The sequence below is a fragment of the Phoca vitulina genome, unplaced genomic scaffold (assembly GCF_004348235.1).
Source record: "Phoca vitulina isolate PV1807 unplaced genomic scaffold, GSC_HSeal_1.0 scaffold7, whole genome shotgun sequence".
Lineage (NCBI taxonomy): Eukaryota > Metazoa > Chordata > Mammalia > Carnivora > Phocidae > Phoca > Phoca vitulina.
Genome location: NW_022589710.1, coordinates 58,275,351 through 58,293,318, shown reverse-complemented (window position 1 = coordinate 58,293,318; position 17,968 = coordinate 58,275,351). Strand labels below are relative to the sequence as shown.

Sequence of the window (17,968 nt, the reverse complement as noted above, 5' to 3'; positions counted from 1 at the left end):
GTAATCCCTGGCCCTCCCCCTCCAATCTAGCTAAAAGAACACAAATTCACCCCATGTTCCATCTGGAGACTAGGATTCTGGAGGCCAAGTTGGACATAAAGCACACAGACAGCTTTGCTTTCTTCGTGGATGTGACCTGTTTTCTCACTATTTCCTCAAGAGCCTGAAGCATTAACATGATTCATCAACACAAGGGAACCAGCTCTATAAAGCAGGAGCAACCAAACACAAAGAACTACACATAACTTTTATTCACTTCTTTTTGGTAGGTGTAGGAAACCGTTTTCTAAATCGAATCAAACAACTTGGCCTTCACCTACCTACCCATACCTTCCCAGGAGTTGTACTAGAATCCCATGAGATTAACTGGGTCCCAAAAAGAAGTCCCTCAGGTTGGAACTCCCAACGTGACTTCCTGGCCAGTCCTTGTAACCCAATCCAGAGCCAGAAGCTCCACTGATCGTGGCATCCTTATTCCATGCTAATGACTGGATACCACAACTGTGGCTCCTGATGCCAGCCTCCTGGTATGGGCCATCTTAGGGACCCTGTACAGGACTGAGATAGGTCCTCACGCCTATTTTCTTATGGGGTTGTCCCTTTTCCCCCAAAGAAAAAAACCACCATATACTCACCTGAGCTGAAGACACAAGTGTCCCAAATAGAGGAGACAGAATATCTGAGAAGACAAAAAAACCATTTATATCTAATTCATTTTTTGATAAAAATCATCTGGTAATAATCACAATTGACTTAGTCATTGACAATCAAAATTTGGCTGAGAAAACTGAAGGGACTACAAAGCTAGACTTTAATGTTCCATAAAATTCAAGAGAAAATTTGAGCTATTTAATATTTATTACGTTTTAACAAAATACAATGTAAAACTAAAACCTCAATTTCAGAATTTGATGACTGGTCAATTTTATTTATTTTTTTAAAGATTTTATTTATTTGACAGAGAGAGACATAGCGAGAGAGGGAACACAAGCAGGGGGAGTGGGAGACGGAGAAGCAGGCTTCCCTGCAGAGCAGGGAGCCTGATGCGGGGCTCGATCCCAGGACCCCGGGATCATGACCTGAGCCGAAGGCAGACGCTTAACGACTGAGCCACCAAGGCGCCCCGATGACTGGTCAATTTTAAAAACTTCCAGTAAGGACAATAAAGACATATTGTTTTTTTTTTTTTTTAATTAAAGGTTTAACAGAGAGCACACAAGCAGAGGGAGCAATAGAGGGAGATGGAGAAGCAGACTCCCTGCCGAGCAAGAAGCCCGACGCAGGACCCCAGGATCATGACCCGAGCCAAAGGCAGACGCTTAACCAACTGAGCCACCCAGGCGCCCCAACATATTGTTCTTTCCAGATCTTAATTTTTTATCTCCTTCAAATCCCTCTCCAAGAAACCTCCCTAACCCAAGACTAGCAAGATAGTCTTCTGGAGCCTGAGAGCACCTGCTTCCTGTGAAGGAGGGTCAAAGCACCCACAACCCAAAGCTCACATTTCTAGCATTCCAGGTCATCTTGAAGGGAGTTGCAACTCGCATCCATTCCAACTCAATTTCAAGTAAGATCAGAAAGCTCACTTCTCATAAATTGTACCAGGAGAGGAATTACACGGTTACCACCACTGATCGTTTAACTGCTGTACTCGTATCTCTTGGATGCCAGGCACTATTCTTATCACTGTCCCTGTATTCACTCTTCTTCACAGCCATTTTCTGAGCTGGAGTTGCTCATTCCCACTTTGTGGATGAGGGGTTTCCCCTTAGGAGGCTGTCCATGGCCACAAAGGGCTAGTCAGGATCTGAAGCCAGGTTATCTGGCTTCAGCACTTGTGCTCTTAACCATCAAACTGCCTGAGGATTAAGAGTAGGCTCCTTTGGGGCGCCTGGGGTGGGGGGTTCAGTCGGTTAAGTGTCTGCCTTCAGCTCCAGTCGTGATCCTGGGGTCCTGGGATCGAGTCCTGCATCGAGCTCCCTGCTCAGTGGGGAGGTTGTTCCTCCCTCTCCCCCTGCTTGTACATGGACACACGCGCGCGCTCTCTCCCTCCATCAAAAAAAAAAAAAAAAAAAAAAGAGTAGGCTCCTTTATTTGACCCATGCTTACTGAGTGCTTCTTCCAAATATTGAGCTACATGCTGGGGTACAAAAATTTTAAAAGAGGTTGCCTTAAGGAAGCTCCTATATATATACATATATATTTATAAATTTGACAGCGCTCACGCACATGTGCACACAAACACAAGCAAGGGGGAAGAGCAAGGAGAGAGCAAGAAGCATGCTCCCCATGAGCAGGGAGCCCGAAGCAGGACTCGATCCCAGGACCCTGGGATCATGACCTGAGCCAAAGACACATGCCCAACTGACTAAGCCACCCAGGTGCCCAAGCTCCTACCTTTATGAGAGGTACACAAAAGGAATGTAATGCAGTTTCTTGACGGTATCCCCTATTTGGCCCCTGTTCGGCTTTGAGAATTTGCTAGAATGCCTCACGGAACTCAGGAAAGCACTTTACTTACTAGATTACCAGTTTATTAGAAGAGGATACAACTCAGGAACAGCCAGATGGAAGAAATGGAAAGAACAAGGTATGCGGGAAGGGGTGTGCACCTCCGTGTGTTCATCAACCTGGAAGCTCTCCAAACCCCTACACAGTTAGGGTTTTTTAAATGAGGCTTCATTACAAAGGCCATTAATGATTAACAACCTCCAGCCCCTTTCCCCCTCCTTGGAAGTGTGGGGATGGGAATTAAAGTTCCAGCTTTAGTGACACAATTGGGTCTCCCTGGCAATCAGTTCTCCATTCTCAAGGGCTTTCCAAAAGCCACTTTATTAACAAACCAGGTATGACTGAAAGGGGCTTGTTATGAACAGAATTTTTTAAAGATTTTATTCATTTGACAGAGAGAGAGAACAAGCAGGGAGTGGCAGGAAGAGGGATAGGGAGAAGCAGGCTCCCTGATGAGCAGGGAGCACGCACGACATAGGGCTTGATCCCAGGACCCTTGGATCATGACCTGAGCCCAAGGCAGATGCTTAACCAACTGAGCCACCCAGGCGCCCCAGAAAATATTCTTTTGACCTTCATTACTTTAGGGCTCTTACAGGAGCCTGGGACAAAAACCAACCAGGAATGAAGACCAAATACATATACATCATAACATCACACAGATGCACCCTGAGGAATAAGCAAAGCAACCGAAGACTATCTTTTGATTCAGAACTGAAATACCTATTCGCATGCTGGTGTTTTTTGCTTCTTCACCAGGAAGAAAAACCTGGCTTCCAAGCAGTGGTTGTCAAACCTGATTGGGCTTTAGTGATGGGGTTTTGGAATACAGGTGAAGTTAGGTGGGGTGAGGTTCGGAGCCAACGGCCAAGAAGGAATTCTTGAGATGTCTCTGGTACAAAAAGGTGGTTTTATTAAAGCACAAGGACAGGACCAGTGGGCAGAAAAAGCTGCCCCTCGTTTGTGAGGTATGGCTGATTATATATATACTTGAGAGTTGGGGAAGGTAAGGAAAAGGGAGATTTCAAAAGGATTTTTGTCTGTTAAAGAAGACTCACCGGATACTGGAGGCCTTGCCATTGTCAAGTTAAGCTTGGTTTTCCTTCTAGTAAGGCATTAACAGTAAGATAATTAGGAGCTTCCTGGAGGAACATTACACTTTGCCCACTTCAAGTATATGTCAATGGGCTGCTGGTCATAAGGACATTTAATTGTATCTACATTTCCTTCTGGAAGCTAGGCCATTGATAGAAATGCTTTGTTCTTGTGAATTTCTAAGACTTTTGTAAACTGAGACTCATGTTTTGTAGGATTTTAATCTCTATAAATTAACTGTTTTTCCTTTAGGGCAGCCAGGAGTGTCTGAGGAATGTCACATATATCCCATGGGGGTCAGGGCGGGATTGTGGGGTGTCAGCTTCTGCCTGTCCTCAGCTGGTCCTCTGCTCCCTCATTAGAATCCCCGGAAAAGCTTCTTAAAACAGACTGCAGGGCCCTGCTCCCAGAGTTTGATTCAGTGAACCTGGGTGGAGCCCCAAATCCGCATCAACAAGTTTTAGGTGATGGTACTACTGTCAGATATCGCTATTTCATTAAAGTTTAAGCTTTAAAAGTTAGCACGATGTTTAAAATTGTCTAAGTATTCCAACTGGTAGATCTACAGGACTGAGAAACACCCTATAATTCCCTAAGTAAACAGCTTGCTGTCAAACACACATTTGTTTGTCAAACCGGTAGTTTTCCTGAGGGTAGTTAAGACTGTGAAGGGTTCTTGGAGATCGTTCTAGGTTACCCTCCTTGTTTTGCCAAGGGGACCTTCCCAAGTGCTGTTTGACAGCTACCAGACATGCAGCATCCACTTACCCTTGATGTGGAGGGCTCCGGAGTTATACTTTGGCTTAATTCCGGAGACTCTAGTGAGGTAAAATTGGAAGGGGTTCCCTTTTTCCAGCATGTCCCAAATATCTTGGCCTTCCCCTGAGGTCTCATACTCCTCTTCCTCCTCTTTTAGTCCATGGTGGGCAGGAGAGCCATGATTTCCAGTTCTTTGGGCGGCACTGTCTTTGGGAGAAGAGATGCCGCTCTCCTCTTTGACCACCATGTTCTTCGCCTGCTTCTCCTGTGTTTCTGGTTGCAGTTCATCATCACTGCTAGAGAGACACCAACCCAGGTCTTCCTGGGAACCACTCTTCTGCTTTTTGGGAGGTGAAGCTTGTGAATCTGTGCTGAACTTTACAGGTGATAATTTCCTTTTATGGGCAGCTTTCCTAGCCTCAGAACAGGTGTATCTTGGTTCATTTGCTGCTCCCTGCCCAGCATGAGGGAGGGAAGAAGTAGATGGCTTGTCTAATTTTGGCTTTTCCTCCTCACTTTCATCACTACTGGATATTGTCCACTTCCCATAATCACCTTCCTGAGACATACTTCTGGAAATGAAAGACAAATATTGTTATTTCCATTCACTAGGAAATTGGCAAACTGTTGCTCTCAAATTCCTATTAGTTTCTGCAACACATACAGCACACCTGACGCTTACCAGATGCTGAGCCACGTAACGAACGTCAGCTGTTTTGCAGGTGTTCAGAGGCACATTCCCAGAATCTGCTACAGGAATTTGGCAAATAAAGTGACAGCAAAAATCCTAGTTACTTTCTCCTCTCTTTCAACCCAGACCTTGTTCTTAGAGGCCCGAGGAAAGAGTTGGGGGCCAAACTCCAAAATAAAAATATTTGCTCTTGATGCCGAATCTTCTAACAGGTGCTTGGGGTTAAGATAATTTAAGGAATTTCAAGAACTATACTCAAATTTTTGAGGTCAAATTGGAGTTTACAAATCTACCCTTCACCCAAGCATGAGAGCCCACAGGACTTTAGCGATTCTTTCTTACTTCACCAAAGATAAGCTACTTACCGTAAAGCTTAACAAAATCCTCAAGACAGTGTAAAACGCTCAATTCTGTATATACGTTATCTAGATTTGCTGCCATGAGGACCCAACTACCTTAATGGCCCTGTCCTAAATCAAACTACTAAAACCTGCAGAGAACTTGCACTGAAGCAAAAACACTTGTTTTCTAAAACAGTCGAGTTTCTATTTAAGAAACTAGATGAAGTACTTTCGGTTTTGTTACCTACAAAATTCCCACCAATTCAAGTGCAAAGGCCAAGTACATTTTTCAGATAGCTAAGGAACAGTTTCTCACTGTGATTAAGAAAAAAAAAAAATTTCACTCGCATCGGGCTCCCTGCTCAGCAGGGAGCCTGTTTCTCCCTCTCCCATTTCCTCTGCTTGTGTTCCTTCTCTCGCTGAGTCTCTGTCAAATAAATCTTAAAAACTTATTTATAAAAATAAAATTTTCATACAAGACCCAGAGAAAAATTTAACCCAAGAGTCTGCGCTCAAATTATTGTCAAAGTTTTGTTCTTTTAAAGAAACTGAGGACACAAGTTTGGTATACCAAGATGGACTGTAGAACTCTGTTCACAGGACCCCCTCCCCCTGCAAAAGGCTTGATTCCACACCAAAAGATTTGCAAATGAATACACTTTTAAGTTTCAAGCTAGAAAGGTTTTGTTTTAAGTAGGCTGATCAAATGTTGCATGCTCTACTCAATGAGCCAGCCAGTTGCTGGCCAAGTTAAAAAAGACTTAAGGTATCTATCACGTTTCACAATTTCTCACTTTTTCAATTCATGACGAGTCAAGTAAGATCAAGTTTCTCCTGTAAGTTACCTATTTCAAGATGTTTTTTTTAAACTGAGTGCATTTAGACAATAATTTGACCTGTTCTTCTCGGCTCAGGATCCCTATTAACCTCACCTGGCATGGATACTGTTTGACGAAGCTTTAGGGACTACAGAGATGGATGGGGCCTCTTTCTCCTGTACTAGTCGCCCTAGACTTTGTCTAGCTCTTTTTCTAAGTGTTCTGTCCAGTCCACTTCTAAGAGTTGTTAGAACTCAGTAGGCTTGGGCGCCTGGGTGGCTCAGTTGGTTAAGCGATTGCCTTCGGCTCAGGTCATGATCCTGAAGTCCCGGGATCAAGTCCCGCATCGGGCTCCCTGCTCAGCAGGGAGTCTGCTTCTCCCTCTGACCCTTCCCCCTCTCATGTGCTCTCTTTCATTCTCTCTCTCAAATAAATAAATAAAAGCTTAAAAAAAAAAAAAAAAAAGAACTCAGTAGGCTTTTCCCCTAAATTGTTTCTAATCTGCTAAGGGTTAAGAAAGAAGCTTGTTAGAACTGTATTACCGTTAACAGGATACAAGAGCTAGGTTTTCATGAAATATTTAGACTTAGTACTTAACATATTTGAACAGTTGAGGTTTTTTAAGTTTTCTAAACTTACATTCCTCTTGTGTTCTAGACTCTTGGAGGCGGCTGGAAAGAGGTATTTAAGCCATCACAATTCACTGTGAATTAAAGGAACTCTGAAGGAATGATTTTGATGGCTACAGTTTTGTGACTTCAAAAAGTTGTTTCAGAATAGAAACACCTTAGGAAAAAAACTGTTAGCTCTAGCTTTCAAAGAATTCTCAAATAGCAGTAAAGCCAGGCACTTAAGTAAAAGAATCAATTAAGAGTTCCCAGGCTGGGCGCCTGGGTGGCTCAGTCGGTTAAGCGACTGCCTTCGGCTCAGGTCATGATCCTGGAGTCCCTGGATCGAGTCCCGCATCGGGCTCCCTGCTCGGCAGGGAGTCTGCTTCTCCCTCTGACCCTCCCCCCTCTCATGTGCTCTCTCTCATTCTCTCTCTCCCAAATAAATAAATAAAATCTTTAAAAAAAAAAAAAAAAAAGAAAGAGTTCCCAGGCTGTTCTTTATAGATTCCTTCCCCATTCTAAGGCAGAATTTTTAGGTGGAAAGGGTTCAGCTTCCAGCATAAGAAAAGCTATATGCAGACACCTTACAGGCTACCACCATTCCTCTCCCAGATGAATTACATCTCAATAAAACGGAATTTAAAAGTCCTGAAAACTCTAAGGAAGATACTCATCTTTAGCGACTCAGCTATTTAGAGTAATTCTAAGGTTTCCAAGTTTTATTACCTACATTTTCTAGAACCACACATGCATGGGAAGGAGAAAGACCATTCATTCCCTCCAAAGTAGGACAAGTTGGTAAAAAAAAAAAAAAAAAAAAAAAAAAAAGGTTTTGAAAAAGACATTTCCTCGAGGGAAAAAACGCTTTTGTCTGCTGTAGACATAGCTTAAGTTTTGGAACTGCTCACACTTAAATATGCTGGGTTATTTACTAAAGGCAAAATACCTTTGAAAGAAAAAAATCGTCATTACATTCAGCAGGTTACCAAGCTCTTTCTGGTATCAGGGCTGTCAGCCTGAAGAAGAGGAGTGGTTGAAAGGCCAAGATTAGGAACTGACTTCCTGTGGAGAACTCCCTGGTTCCAGTATTCGAATTTTACTTCTGTGCCACACAGGCATTTGCAGGGTGCTTTTGTAATCAAGTCACAGTGTTAAAGATGGAACTCAATAGCGTTCCCTTCAATTGTTTGTCTTCCCTGGGCTGCACCTGGCACATCACAGGTCCAACATCCCATTTTGAGTTAAGTGGTGACGCTGGAATTCTACAGTCACAATACAGATGGACCAATTCTGAGCAGGTCGGCACAGAGCAGTGTTTTCCGAAGTGGAGGTGACTGGGACCGAACGTTAGTATCACAGTATGGAAGTACCATCCTTTTCCCTTCCAATCCGTTTAAATTAAGGAGACAGTCGTAGTGTTGCAGAAAGGCCTCAAGAAACTTTGGGTTTTTCTGCAGGCACCAGTAACACTTTTTTAAAATCAAAGTATCTTATGGCTCCATTTTATTTCCAGCAAAATAAAGTTTTAAAGACCATATTTATGTAAAAGTGGGTTCAAATAAAAACATCAAATAAACAATGGTATAGATATTAAAAGTGAGACAAAAACCAAGAAGGAGAAAGGCAAATGACTGAAATTTGGCAAACCTGAAGCTGTATTGCTAAGGAGGATGGAAATCTGAAGAAATTCTCCCCCCCTCGCATCAAGTCTATACTGAGCCCCGCGAACGACCGGCTCCGCGTACAAGGCAACCTGGCTCAGAAAGGTTCAGTGTCTGGCACAGGGTAGGCGCCCGACGCGCGCCAGCATCACTGCCTGCCGATACCGCCCACCTGCCGCGCCGAGAAGCCGGAGCAAAAACCCCAGCGCGGGGACCCCTCGCACCCACGCCCCCGGCCGCCCTCGGCTCGCCGCGACGCCTGCCGCTCGCGCCGGACAGATTCTATGAGGCCCACAAGGGGACCTTCCCCAGCGTTTTTACCAGATACCCCGCTTCCCTCAGATTCCACCTCCAGTCTCACTGGGCCTCAGAATTCGCGGGACCCGAGAGGCCTAGGCCGGAAGAAGCAGGGGCTCCCCGGCCAGGGTCCCGCAGCCGCCGGACACGAACCTGAAACTTCCACAGCCGGCAACAGCCAAACTCGCCCCTGAAATACCAGCAACCCACGGGTTCGCGCGCTCTCTTCCGCCGCCCGCGCTTGCGCGCAATTTAAACCCTCCCGGCCGGGGCTCGCACCCGGTGGCCCAGCCCCTTCCCTTTCCGGGACGCCCACCGCTGGGTCCTAAAGGCCTCCGGATCCTGAGGGGCTGCAGGGCGCTCCCCCAGGAATGGGTGCAAGGGAGGTCCCGGCAGCCTCCAGCTCTCGGTTCACCCCCTGACCGCTTCTCCTAAAAGGGGGAGAGGGAAAATTAAGTGTTCTCTCTCTCCTCCCTTAGTTAATGGGCGAAACTCATCCACTTTGCAGGGAGTGTCATAGACGGGTTCAGTTTCCCGGAGCTCGAGGCAGGGGGTATTTACTTTTAGGCAGAGAGAGGATTAGCTTAGGTTCGAGGCCGCTGTGGTTTGAGACCTGTATCCTGGAGGAGCGGGCTCGCTGGGGGCGCAAAGTTGTAGAACCTGCTGTAAAATAAAAGGGTAATGAGCTCCCGTCACACTCAAACGCGAATGCCTGTTTCTTCTTTGAAACGTGTGTTTTTAACCTTACTGGTTTGCCAGAAGAGAGTGGGGTCTAAAACTCTTTTGCAAAACGCAACCCCCCCCCCCCATATTCCTTGGCTTTAATAATGTTTATAACATTTATTCTCAGTTTCTTTCAAACTAGGCACTTCTCCTAAAGGGCTTAGTGGAACAGCTTGGTGTAAACTGATGTGATATTTTTGGAGTAGTGTTGTTGGGGTCTGGAACTGACGGCCCAGGAAGAATTCTTAGATGCCTTCAGTGCAAAAAGGTGGTTTTACTAAGGCACGACGATAGGACCCAGGGGCAGAACTGCTGTCGGGGGAAAGTGAGGAGCAACTGATTATATACGTTGGAGTTGGGGGAGGTAAAGACTAGGCAAGTTTCCAAAAGGACTTTCATTTGCTAAAAAGTACTCGCGAGATAAAGGAGGCCTTGCTATTGTCAAGCTAAGGTTGTTTTTCCTCTAGCAAGGCATTAACATTAAGACAGTTGGGAGCTTCCTGGAGGACGTACGCTGCGGCATCAAGTAATTGTTAATGGGCTGCAGGTTATAAGAACATTTAATTTTATTTACATTTCCTTCTGGCTTTGTTTCCCACATCATAAAAGTCCTAAGGACTTGGTTCGTTTACTGAACATCTTCCTGCAGGGATATCGGGAGGACAAAACAGACCGTAGTAACTGCCCTGGAGGGATGGACCCCAATAACTTGACTTGCAGATATGCACATGAATCCTGGACTTGGCTCTTTGGTTCTTTTAATGCTTTGTTCACACTTTTTGTGTTTCCTATGCTCAGCACAGTGTCATAGATAAAAATTACCAAAGTAACTTATTGCAAGGTGTGGGGGCAGAAAAATGGGAGGAACCTTGCTAGAGACCTTGAAGCAGGACCTAGGTGAGCGGGATCCCAGTGGTGCGCAAGGAGTTAAGGGGACGAGCATGGCGGTAGCAAGGCTGGGGGCGGGCCCAGGAGCCTCGCCGCCATAGGCCGTTCCAAGGAAACGGGCCTAAAGCTCTGGCCAATAGAACCGCGGGATCAACGCCAGTGGCTAGCAGGCCGTCCAATGGGAGAAGACGTTGGAGTTGCCCGGCCAAGTTCAGCTTCCTTAGCTGCGATATGCGTAGCCAGAGGACTGCCGCAACCGGGTTCTGGCGGTGGAGGTCTCGGTTCTCCGGTCCCTTTCGCTTGTGGTGGTCGCGATGTTTTTCTCCGAGGCCGGAGCCCGGCCACGGACGTGGGAAGCCAGCCCCTCAGAACACAGGAAGTGGGTGGAAGTAGGTGTCCGGAGGGCTGATTCTCCGACTTTTGACCGAGGGCTCCCATTTCATTTACCCGCCTGGGTCTCACTAATCACTGTTGCACTGACAAGGACTGCACTGTCCTTCCAAAGGCCCGTGCTTAATGACTGAGCCGAGGGCTGCAAGGCTTCTCGCTCTCTGTCCAGTGTTCTGGCTACTTCCAAGCTCCTTTTCCCATATCCAGTTTATTAATAAGAACCTCTAACCTTATATCTGTCTCACCTTCCTAATTCTAGGACTGAATTTTGGATAGAATTTATCCCAGTGGTTTAAAGGAATTAATTTGCGTCAGTCTAGCGATTAAGTCGTTTGCACATTTCGGGGGGTAAATTTTAGCACGTTAATAATTCTTGAGAAGTAAAATTAAGATAATGCAACTCCCATCTCCGAACCCTCCTGCTCAGCTAAGTTTTAGATTTTAGAGGTCTAAATTTAATATAAACTAGTAATAAAAGTAATAGAACAAACCGTTTCGGTCTAACTGAAGCTATTTAATGTTCTTTAGGTATTTAAAGCATGCGATGAAGATAACAAAGGCTATCTAAGCAGAGAGGACTTTAAAGTTGCTGTTGTAATGCTGTTTGGGTACAAGCCCTCCAAGGTAGAGCTTTCTTCATCTATTTGGGAATGGGGCAGACAATACAAGGGTGGGTAGGTTCTAAGTCAAGTGCAGTGGCTAGTTTCGGATGTTTAAAATGACTGCCTCTCAGAGCGATTTCAGAGATGTGTCCAGTGCTGAATTTTACTCTTCTTAAGAACCTAACTCAGGGATGAATTAGAGTTCATGAAGCCTTTCTCACCACCAGGCTTATAATAAATGCAAGATGCTAGGGAGATGTCAAGAGGGAAGTCTGGGAGGCGGGTATTGGTAACAGGAATTCGTTTAAATTATAAAACTAATACGTTTCCATAGACAAAAAATTCAGACAGTCTGGAAAAAGTATAAAGTTGAATGTAAAATCTCCTCCTTTGCTACCAAACAGTCCCACTCCTCAGGGGTTACCATAATTAACAATTGTTTGTGTGTCATTCCAAAATTTCCTATGTATAACAAACATGCCTAGCATTCTATTAAAAGCATAAGTGGGATGGGGTGGCTGGGTGATGGACATTGGGGAGGATATGTACTATGGTGAGCGCTGTGAATTGTTAAGACTGATGAATCACAGACCTGTACCCCTGAAACAAATAGTATGTTAATAAAAATATTTTAAAAAAATAAAGGGTTAAATAAAAACATAAGTGGGTACATAGTATACCTATTTTATTTTGCTTTTTTCACTTAACAATGAACATAAAAGCACACACCACCACGTTTTAAAAAAGTAGTTGTGTAATATTCTCTTTAGCCAGTTTCCTGTCTTTGGTCATTTGGATTGCCTCCATTATTTTTCATTCCTACAAATGTTGTGTTGAGCATCCTTTTATATGTATATCTAAACTTGTGGTTGTATATCTATGGAATAAATTCCTGGGAGTACAATTGCTAGGTACATTTGAAATTTTGTTGGATATTATTCTTCAGGAAAGTTTGCACTAATTCACTAATAAGGAGAGTTGAGCTGAGTTTCAAGGAGCGTCCTGCTTTAGGAGGACAGATTTCCTGCTCCCCTTGTTACATTGATTCTAGAGATGGATCCCTCTTATTAAGATGCTGAACTGGAATTAACCAGACAAGATCTTGTCCAGCTTTAAGAAATTCAGTTGCAGCCATCAAACAGAGGGCTCTGCCTGGAATGTTACACCCTGCCCCCCCCCCCCCCCCGCCCCGTGCCCTCCTTAAACCCGTTTGGCCCGGCTGTTCCTCAAGAGTGAGCTCTGCCTATCAGATTGCAAGCCCAGCAAAGCCAGGAACCAGGTGATGTATCGCGTCTCCATCTCTCATTATGCTTAAATGTATCACAACCTCACGGTAAATAAGTTCTGTTGACACAAATCTGTCCCATGAACGGACCAGGTGGGCTCAAAGTGGTTCACCTCCTAGCAAATGCTTGGTTACTGAGATGCTGATTGTGGAGCTCAGAGAAATAGTCAGGGCTGACTCCCAGAAATTGGAGCTCTTCTCTTAACCTGCAGTCATTTCAGCTAGAATTCCAAAGCAAGTCAGCTAAATGGATCCAGCCTTTGAAGCATTGTATTTAACCTGTGTTCAGCTGGAAAGATAGCTGGTTTCATTCTGCTTTTATCATCCCTGAATCTCCTTAATTGGCTTTAATTTTAGAATATAAGTGAGGAAATGAATGACAAGTACAGTGATGTGGTAAGACAGATATGTACAGTCCATGAAATTCAACAGATTTTTACTCTTATTCTCATACCTTGCCGAGGTAGCAGATTTCATTTTTTAATCAAATATCTGACTGCAGATCACTAAACAGTAAAGTGATAGCAAATCATCTGTACACCTGTCAGTCATTTGTTATGAACTTGTGTTAAATAAATGACAATGCATACCCTCTGTGAAATGTAACAGATTTTTACTTTTATGCTAGCTTGAGGTTTGGGGTATTGTTTAATTAATTAATTTTAAAAGATTTTATTTTTAAGTAATCTCCTACATTCAATGTGGGGCTTGAACTCACAACCCCAAGATCAAGAGCTGCATGCTCCACCAACTGAGCCAGCCAGGAGCCCCTGGGGTTTTATTTTTGAATATTGCTTTTGAGCAAATGAAATATTTACTGAAATGCACGACATGTAATAAATCATGTATACACTCATGCAATTGTTTACACAATGAAATTTATGAAGTGTTCCTATTTAAAAAAATGAACACTTGCTAGTTGCTAGTGATATAAAAATGAATAAAACATAGCCCCTACTGTGAAGCAGATCGCAAGTTAGGGTAGAGAGACTTATAAAACTCTGTGATAAATACTAACATGAGAAGAACAGAAAGAACCCAAAGTGAAGGGGACAAGGAAGAGGGTCTTCTAATTCTAGTGAAAAGTAGGAGTTTAGGCATCTCTTAGACTAGAAGAGCTAGCTAGCCTAGCTAGCCTCCTCTGATATGAAGTATCCAGAAGCACTTTGTTGTGTTGGGAGATGTTATGCCCTGATGATTAGATTTGGTTGGCTGCAAGAGAGGGGTGTGAAACCAGGCCTGAAGCAATAGTAAATGCCACCAAGTAGGAAAACTGAGGAGTAGGCCTGGGAGAAAGTCAATGAGTTCAGTTTGGGGCACATTAAGTTTGAGGAGGCTGTGGACTCCCAAGTGAATTCACGCATTAAATACTGTGCTGGTGTTAAGGTTTTGGTGGTAAAGATCTGCCCTCAGATTTTGCCGCCCCTTGTAAATGCAGGAATCTGGAACCAGGTGAGGAATTGGGAGGGAAGGGCTGGAGACAGATTCAGGACTCCTCAGTTTACAGGTGATAGCTCAGAGCATGAGACTGGGTGGTGTTGCCCGAGAACAGTATGCAGAGGGCAAGAGATACACCACTGGGGGGTACCAATACTTAAGGGTAAGCAGGGGCTCCATGAACATGCAGCAGGAACCACCTGGCAGGGGCAAGAGGAACCGGGAAAGTACAGAATCCAAGGTAGAGAAACTATGTGAGGTGTTGCCAAGGTTCCAATTCCATCATGTTTATAAGGCCCTTGTAACCATACAGGAAAATGCTTATATTTTAATGTATGGTGAAAGCAGTTTCCTGAACCGTATATAGGGTGTATTCTGAAATATGTTTAAAAAGCCATAGGGGGAAAAATGCAGACTAGGCCAAAATGTTAATAGCGGGTTCTCCTTGGATGGCTGTTTTTAAAAACGTTCTTCATGATTTTTTTATATTTTTCATGATTTCTACATCATGTTACTTTTATAATCAGGAAAAAAAGTTCAAAAATAAAGCCATCGAGCTCATTGCAATAATCGCCTGTATTTGTGTAAAATAGAAAGGTTACCTTTTAGGTTATGCTGCATATGTGACAGCCAAGTTGATTTATACGCTTAAACTGTTTTGGTCAATGGAACAGTTTTGGGGCCATTAGAGTCTGTAGCGGATTAGCATATTGTATCTTATAGATATAGGGATATTTTTTGCTTTAATACCACTTTATTTTTTATTTTATTTTTTTAAGTTTTTATTTAAATCCCAGTTAACACAGTGTGATATTAGTTTCAGGAGTATGATACAGTGATTCAACAGCTCCAACACCCAGTGCTCATCACAACCCTCCTTAATCCCCATCACCGATTTCACCCATCCCCCCACCCTAGATATAGATGGAAGAATAAAATGGCTCTTAGAGCTGTCCTGTGATAGTACTTGTCGGCTGAACTCAAGACATTTGGTTTCTCATAAAATACAATCCTTCCCCACACCTCAGGAATTAAGAACTTTCACTGTGAAAACATTTGATGAAATTATATGTGCTATTCTTTCTTCTTTTCTAGATAGAAGCTGATTCCGTGATGTCTTCAGTAAATCCAAACACTTCCGGTAATATGAAACTTAATATTAATTTTTAGACATTCATAAAGCGAAAATTAAGAACAAAAATAGAGATTATAAAGCACATCTTTGTTTTGTTCTGTTTCAAAGAAAGAGGTTTTGGTTCTTTAATGTCTTCATAAGTATGTATGTTTATTGTAGGGAAGTTTTCAACCATTGAAAAGCGTAACGAAAAAACGTTGCTTGTAATGTCAACATCCAAGTGATGGTGGGGATTTTCTGACTTAGATGAATGGAAGTAGCACTCGATGAAATGGAAAGACTAGAGGGAAAAGGTATGGGGTTGGGGGAGACCCAGAGTTCACTTTTGCATATGTTAAGTTTGAGACCTTTCAGTCAGCGATGTCAGGGTACTCAGGCTGTGTGAATACGAAATTCAGAGGAAAGCTGTGGGCTGGAGAAGTAAATTGGGAGTCATTGGCACGTAGATGGTTTTTGAAGCCACGGGGATGGATGAGACCGCCTAGCAAGACAGAGTGGACTGAAAATCTTAGGAACTTCAATCACGAGAAGTCCGGGAGAGAGTTTGGGAGAGAGTTAGGAAATGGCAGAAGATTTAGAGGGGGCAGAAGGGCAGGAGGAAAATGACAGGTGTCTGATCAAAAGTGAGGAGAAGCAGATTCTTTCAAGGAAAAGGATGTCAACACTGTGGAAAGGTCAGGTAGGTAGTAACTGAATATTTATCTGTTGGAGTTGGCGACCTGGGTGTGTTTACTGACTTTAGCAAGAGCAGTGAAGCAGAGGCCAGGCTGGAGTGGGAGATAAGTCTTTTAGTAGGTCTGGAGTGGCTGGGGGTCTAGAGCAGTTCTGTTTTGTTTTGTTTTTTGCACTTAAAGATGTGTCTGAGTTTAGCAGATTGCTCTAGTGAAGAGGGAAAAGGAAGATGAGAGAGGGAAATACCTGTTGTTTTTGGAGATAGGGTCCAGAACATGCTGGACTGGCTTTTTAAAAATTAACTTTAAAAAAAAATAATTTAGAGCTTACAGAAAGTTGCAAAATAAAAATAGTACCGAGAAGAGCTCTATACTCTTTACCCAGGTGCACTTACTGTTAACTTCTTAGCCCTTTGGCCCTTCCTACCACTTCCCCCCTCCTCTCACTGCACTGAACCTAAAACCACAGCACACTTAGCAACTTCATAAACTAATATTGATACTATATTTTTATCTAATTTACTGTTTATATTCCAGTGTCGTCACTTGATCTGATAATGTCCTTAATAACATCATTCCTCATTTAATACAGGAATTAGTCTTTGATGCCATGTCTCTTTAGCCTCCTTTAAACTTGCCTTTTTATAACATTGATATTTTTGAGGAAATAGCCCAGCCCTCACTATTTGTTTTTTAAGAATGGTCCTTGTTTTGTGTTTGCCTGATGTTTCTCTGTAATTAGGTTGAAGTTAAACATTCTGAGCCAGAATACTGTTTAGGTGATCTGTCCCTCTCTAGGTGCCACGTCTGGAGGAACATAATACCCATCTCTCTCTCATAGATGATATTAATTTTTATCACTGATCAAGATGTCATCCAGTTTCTCCATTGTATTCTGTTTATCTTTTCTTCCTTTAGCAACTAACAAGCAGTCTGTGGAGATATACTGAAGACATTGCAAATATTTTGCTTCTCATCAAAATTTCCCCCTAGATTTGATAACCATGATTCTTGTCTGACCCAGTCTTTGCCATAATGGTTGGAAAGTAATGATTTTCTAATCCCAGTGCTGCTTCTTTTTTTTTTTTTTTTTAAGATTTATTTTTGTATTTGAGAGAGAGAGCATGAGTGGGAGGGGCAGAGGAAGAGAGAATCTTACGCAGACTCTCCACTGAGCATGGAGCCTGACTTGGGGCTCTGTCCCAGGACCCTGAAATCATGACCCCAGCCAAAATCAAGAGTCGGATGCCAGCTGCGCTACCCAGCCCACCCCGCCCAGTACTTCTTCCAGTTAGCTCTTGGCTATGGGCAAGAGACCTCCCTTCTTTTTTTTTTTTTTTTTTTTAAAGATTTTATTTATTTATTTGACAGAGACAGAGACAGCGAGAGCAGGAACACAAGCAGCGGGAGTGGGAGAGGGAGAAGCAGGCTTCCCCCCGAGGAGGGAGCCCGATGTGGGACTCGATCCCAGGACCCTGGGATCATGACCTGAGCCGAAGGCAGACGCTTAATGACTGAGCCACCCAGGCGCCTGAGACCTCCCTTCTTGATCAATCTATTTATTATCGACATGGACCCATGAATTATATGCTTTTAATAATTTACATTCTATTAATTTAATTATTTTAGTCTTCACTTTGTCACAGACTTGGCCATTGAGTGCTTCCTCAAGCTGGCTCCTGTGTCTTTCTGACTGGTGTGGCTTTTTCTTTCTTTTTTTCTTTTTAATCTTTTCTTTTTAAAGTTTTATTTATTTAAGTAATCTCTACACCCCACGTGGGGCTTGAACTCATGACTTTGAGATTGAGTCGCATGCTTTTCTGAATGAGCCAGCCAGGTGCCCCTAAAAATATTTTTATTTATAAATGTTAGATTTATGAAGGAGTTTACTGATTGCTTTTTTTGTATACAAGATCTGGAATCACATATGAACCATGACTCCTAGAGCAAATGATTGGCAGGAGAATGTGGTTTTTTTTTTTTTAAAGATTTTATTTATTTATTTGAATGAGAGAGCAAGTGAGAGCAAGTGAGAGAAAGCACAAGCAGGCGG

General features: G+C 43.3%; 2 protein-coding genes across 8 annotated transcripts in view; one reads left to right on the top strand and one right to left on the bottom strand.

The window, feature by feature from the left end:
- The window catches only part of TDP1 (tyrosyl-DNA phosphodiesterase 1), a 95,054-nt gene extending 85,975 nt beyond the window's left edge, over positions 1–9,079 (bottom strand). For 2 of the 3 annotated variants that reach the window (XM_032405770.1, XM_032405771.1), the window contains exons 1-3: positions 8,938–9,057; positions 4,375–4,937; positions 636–679 (exon numbers count right to left, since the gene is read on the bottom strand). In XM_032405770.1, coding sequence (XP_032261661.1) covers positions 636–679; positions 4,375–4,933 — 603 coding nt within the window. In that variant the 5' untranslated portion in view covers positions 4,934–4,937; positions 8,938–9,057. Of the gene's footprint in view, positions 1–635; positions 680–4,374; positions 4,938–8,937 lie in introns of all 3 variants that reach the window. The other variant, XM_032405772.1, reaches the window with a different exon arrangement.
- Positions 9,080–10,600: 1,521 nt separating this feature from the next.
- EFCAB11 (EF-hand calcium binding domain 11) overlaps positions 10,601–17,968 on the top strand; it is a 141,012-nt gene continuing 133,644 nt past the window's right edge. For all 5 annotated transcript variants that reach the window (XM_032405766.1, XM_032405767.1, XM_032405769.1 and 2 more), the window contains exons 1-3: positions 10,601–10,784; positions 11,314–11,409; positions 15,205–15,250. In XM_032405766.1, the coding sequence (XP_032261657.1) occupies positions 10,710–10,784; positions 11,314–11,409; positions 15,205–15,250 (217 nt within the window). In that variant the 5' untranslated portion in view covers positions 10,601–10,709. The remainder of the gene's footprint in view (positions 10,785–11,313; positions 11,410–15,204; positions 15,251–17,968) is intronic.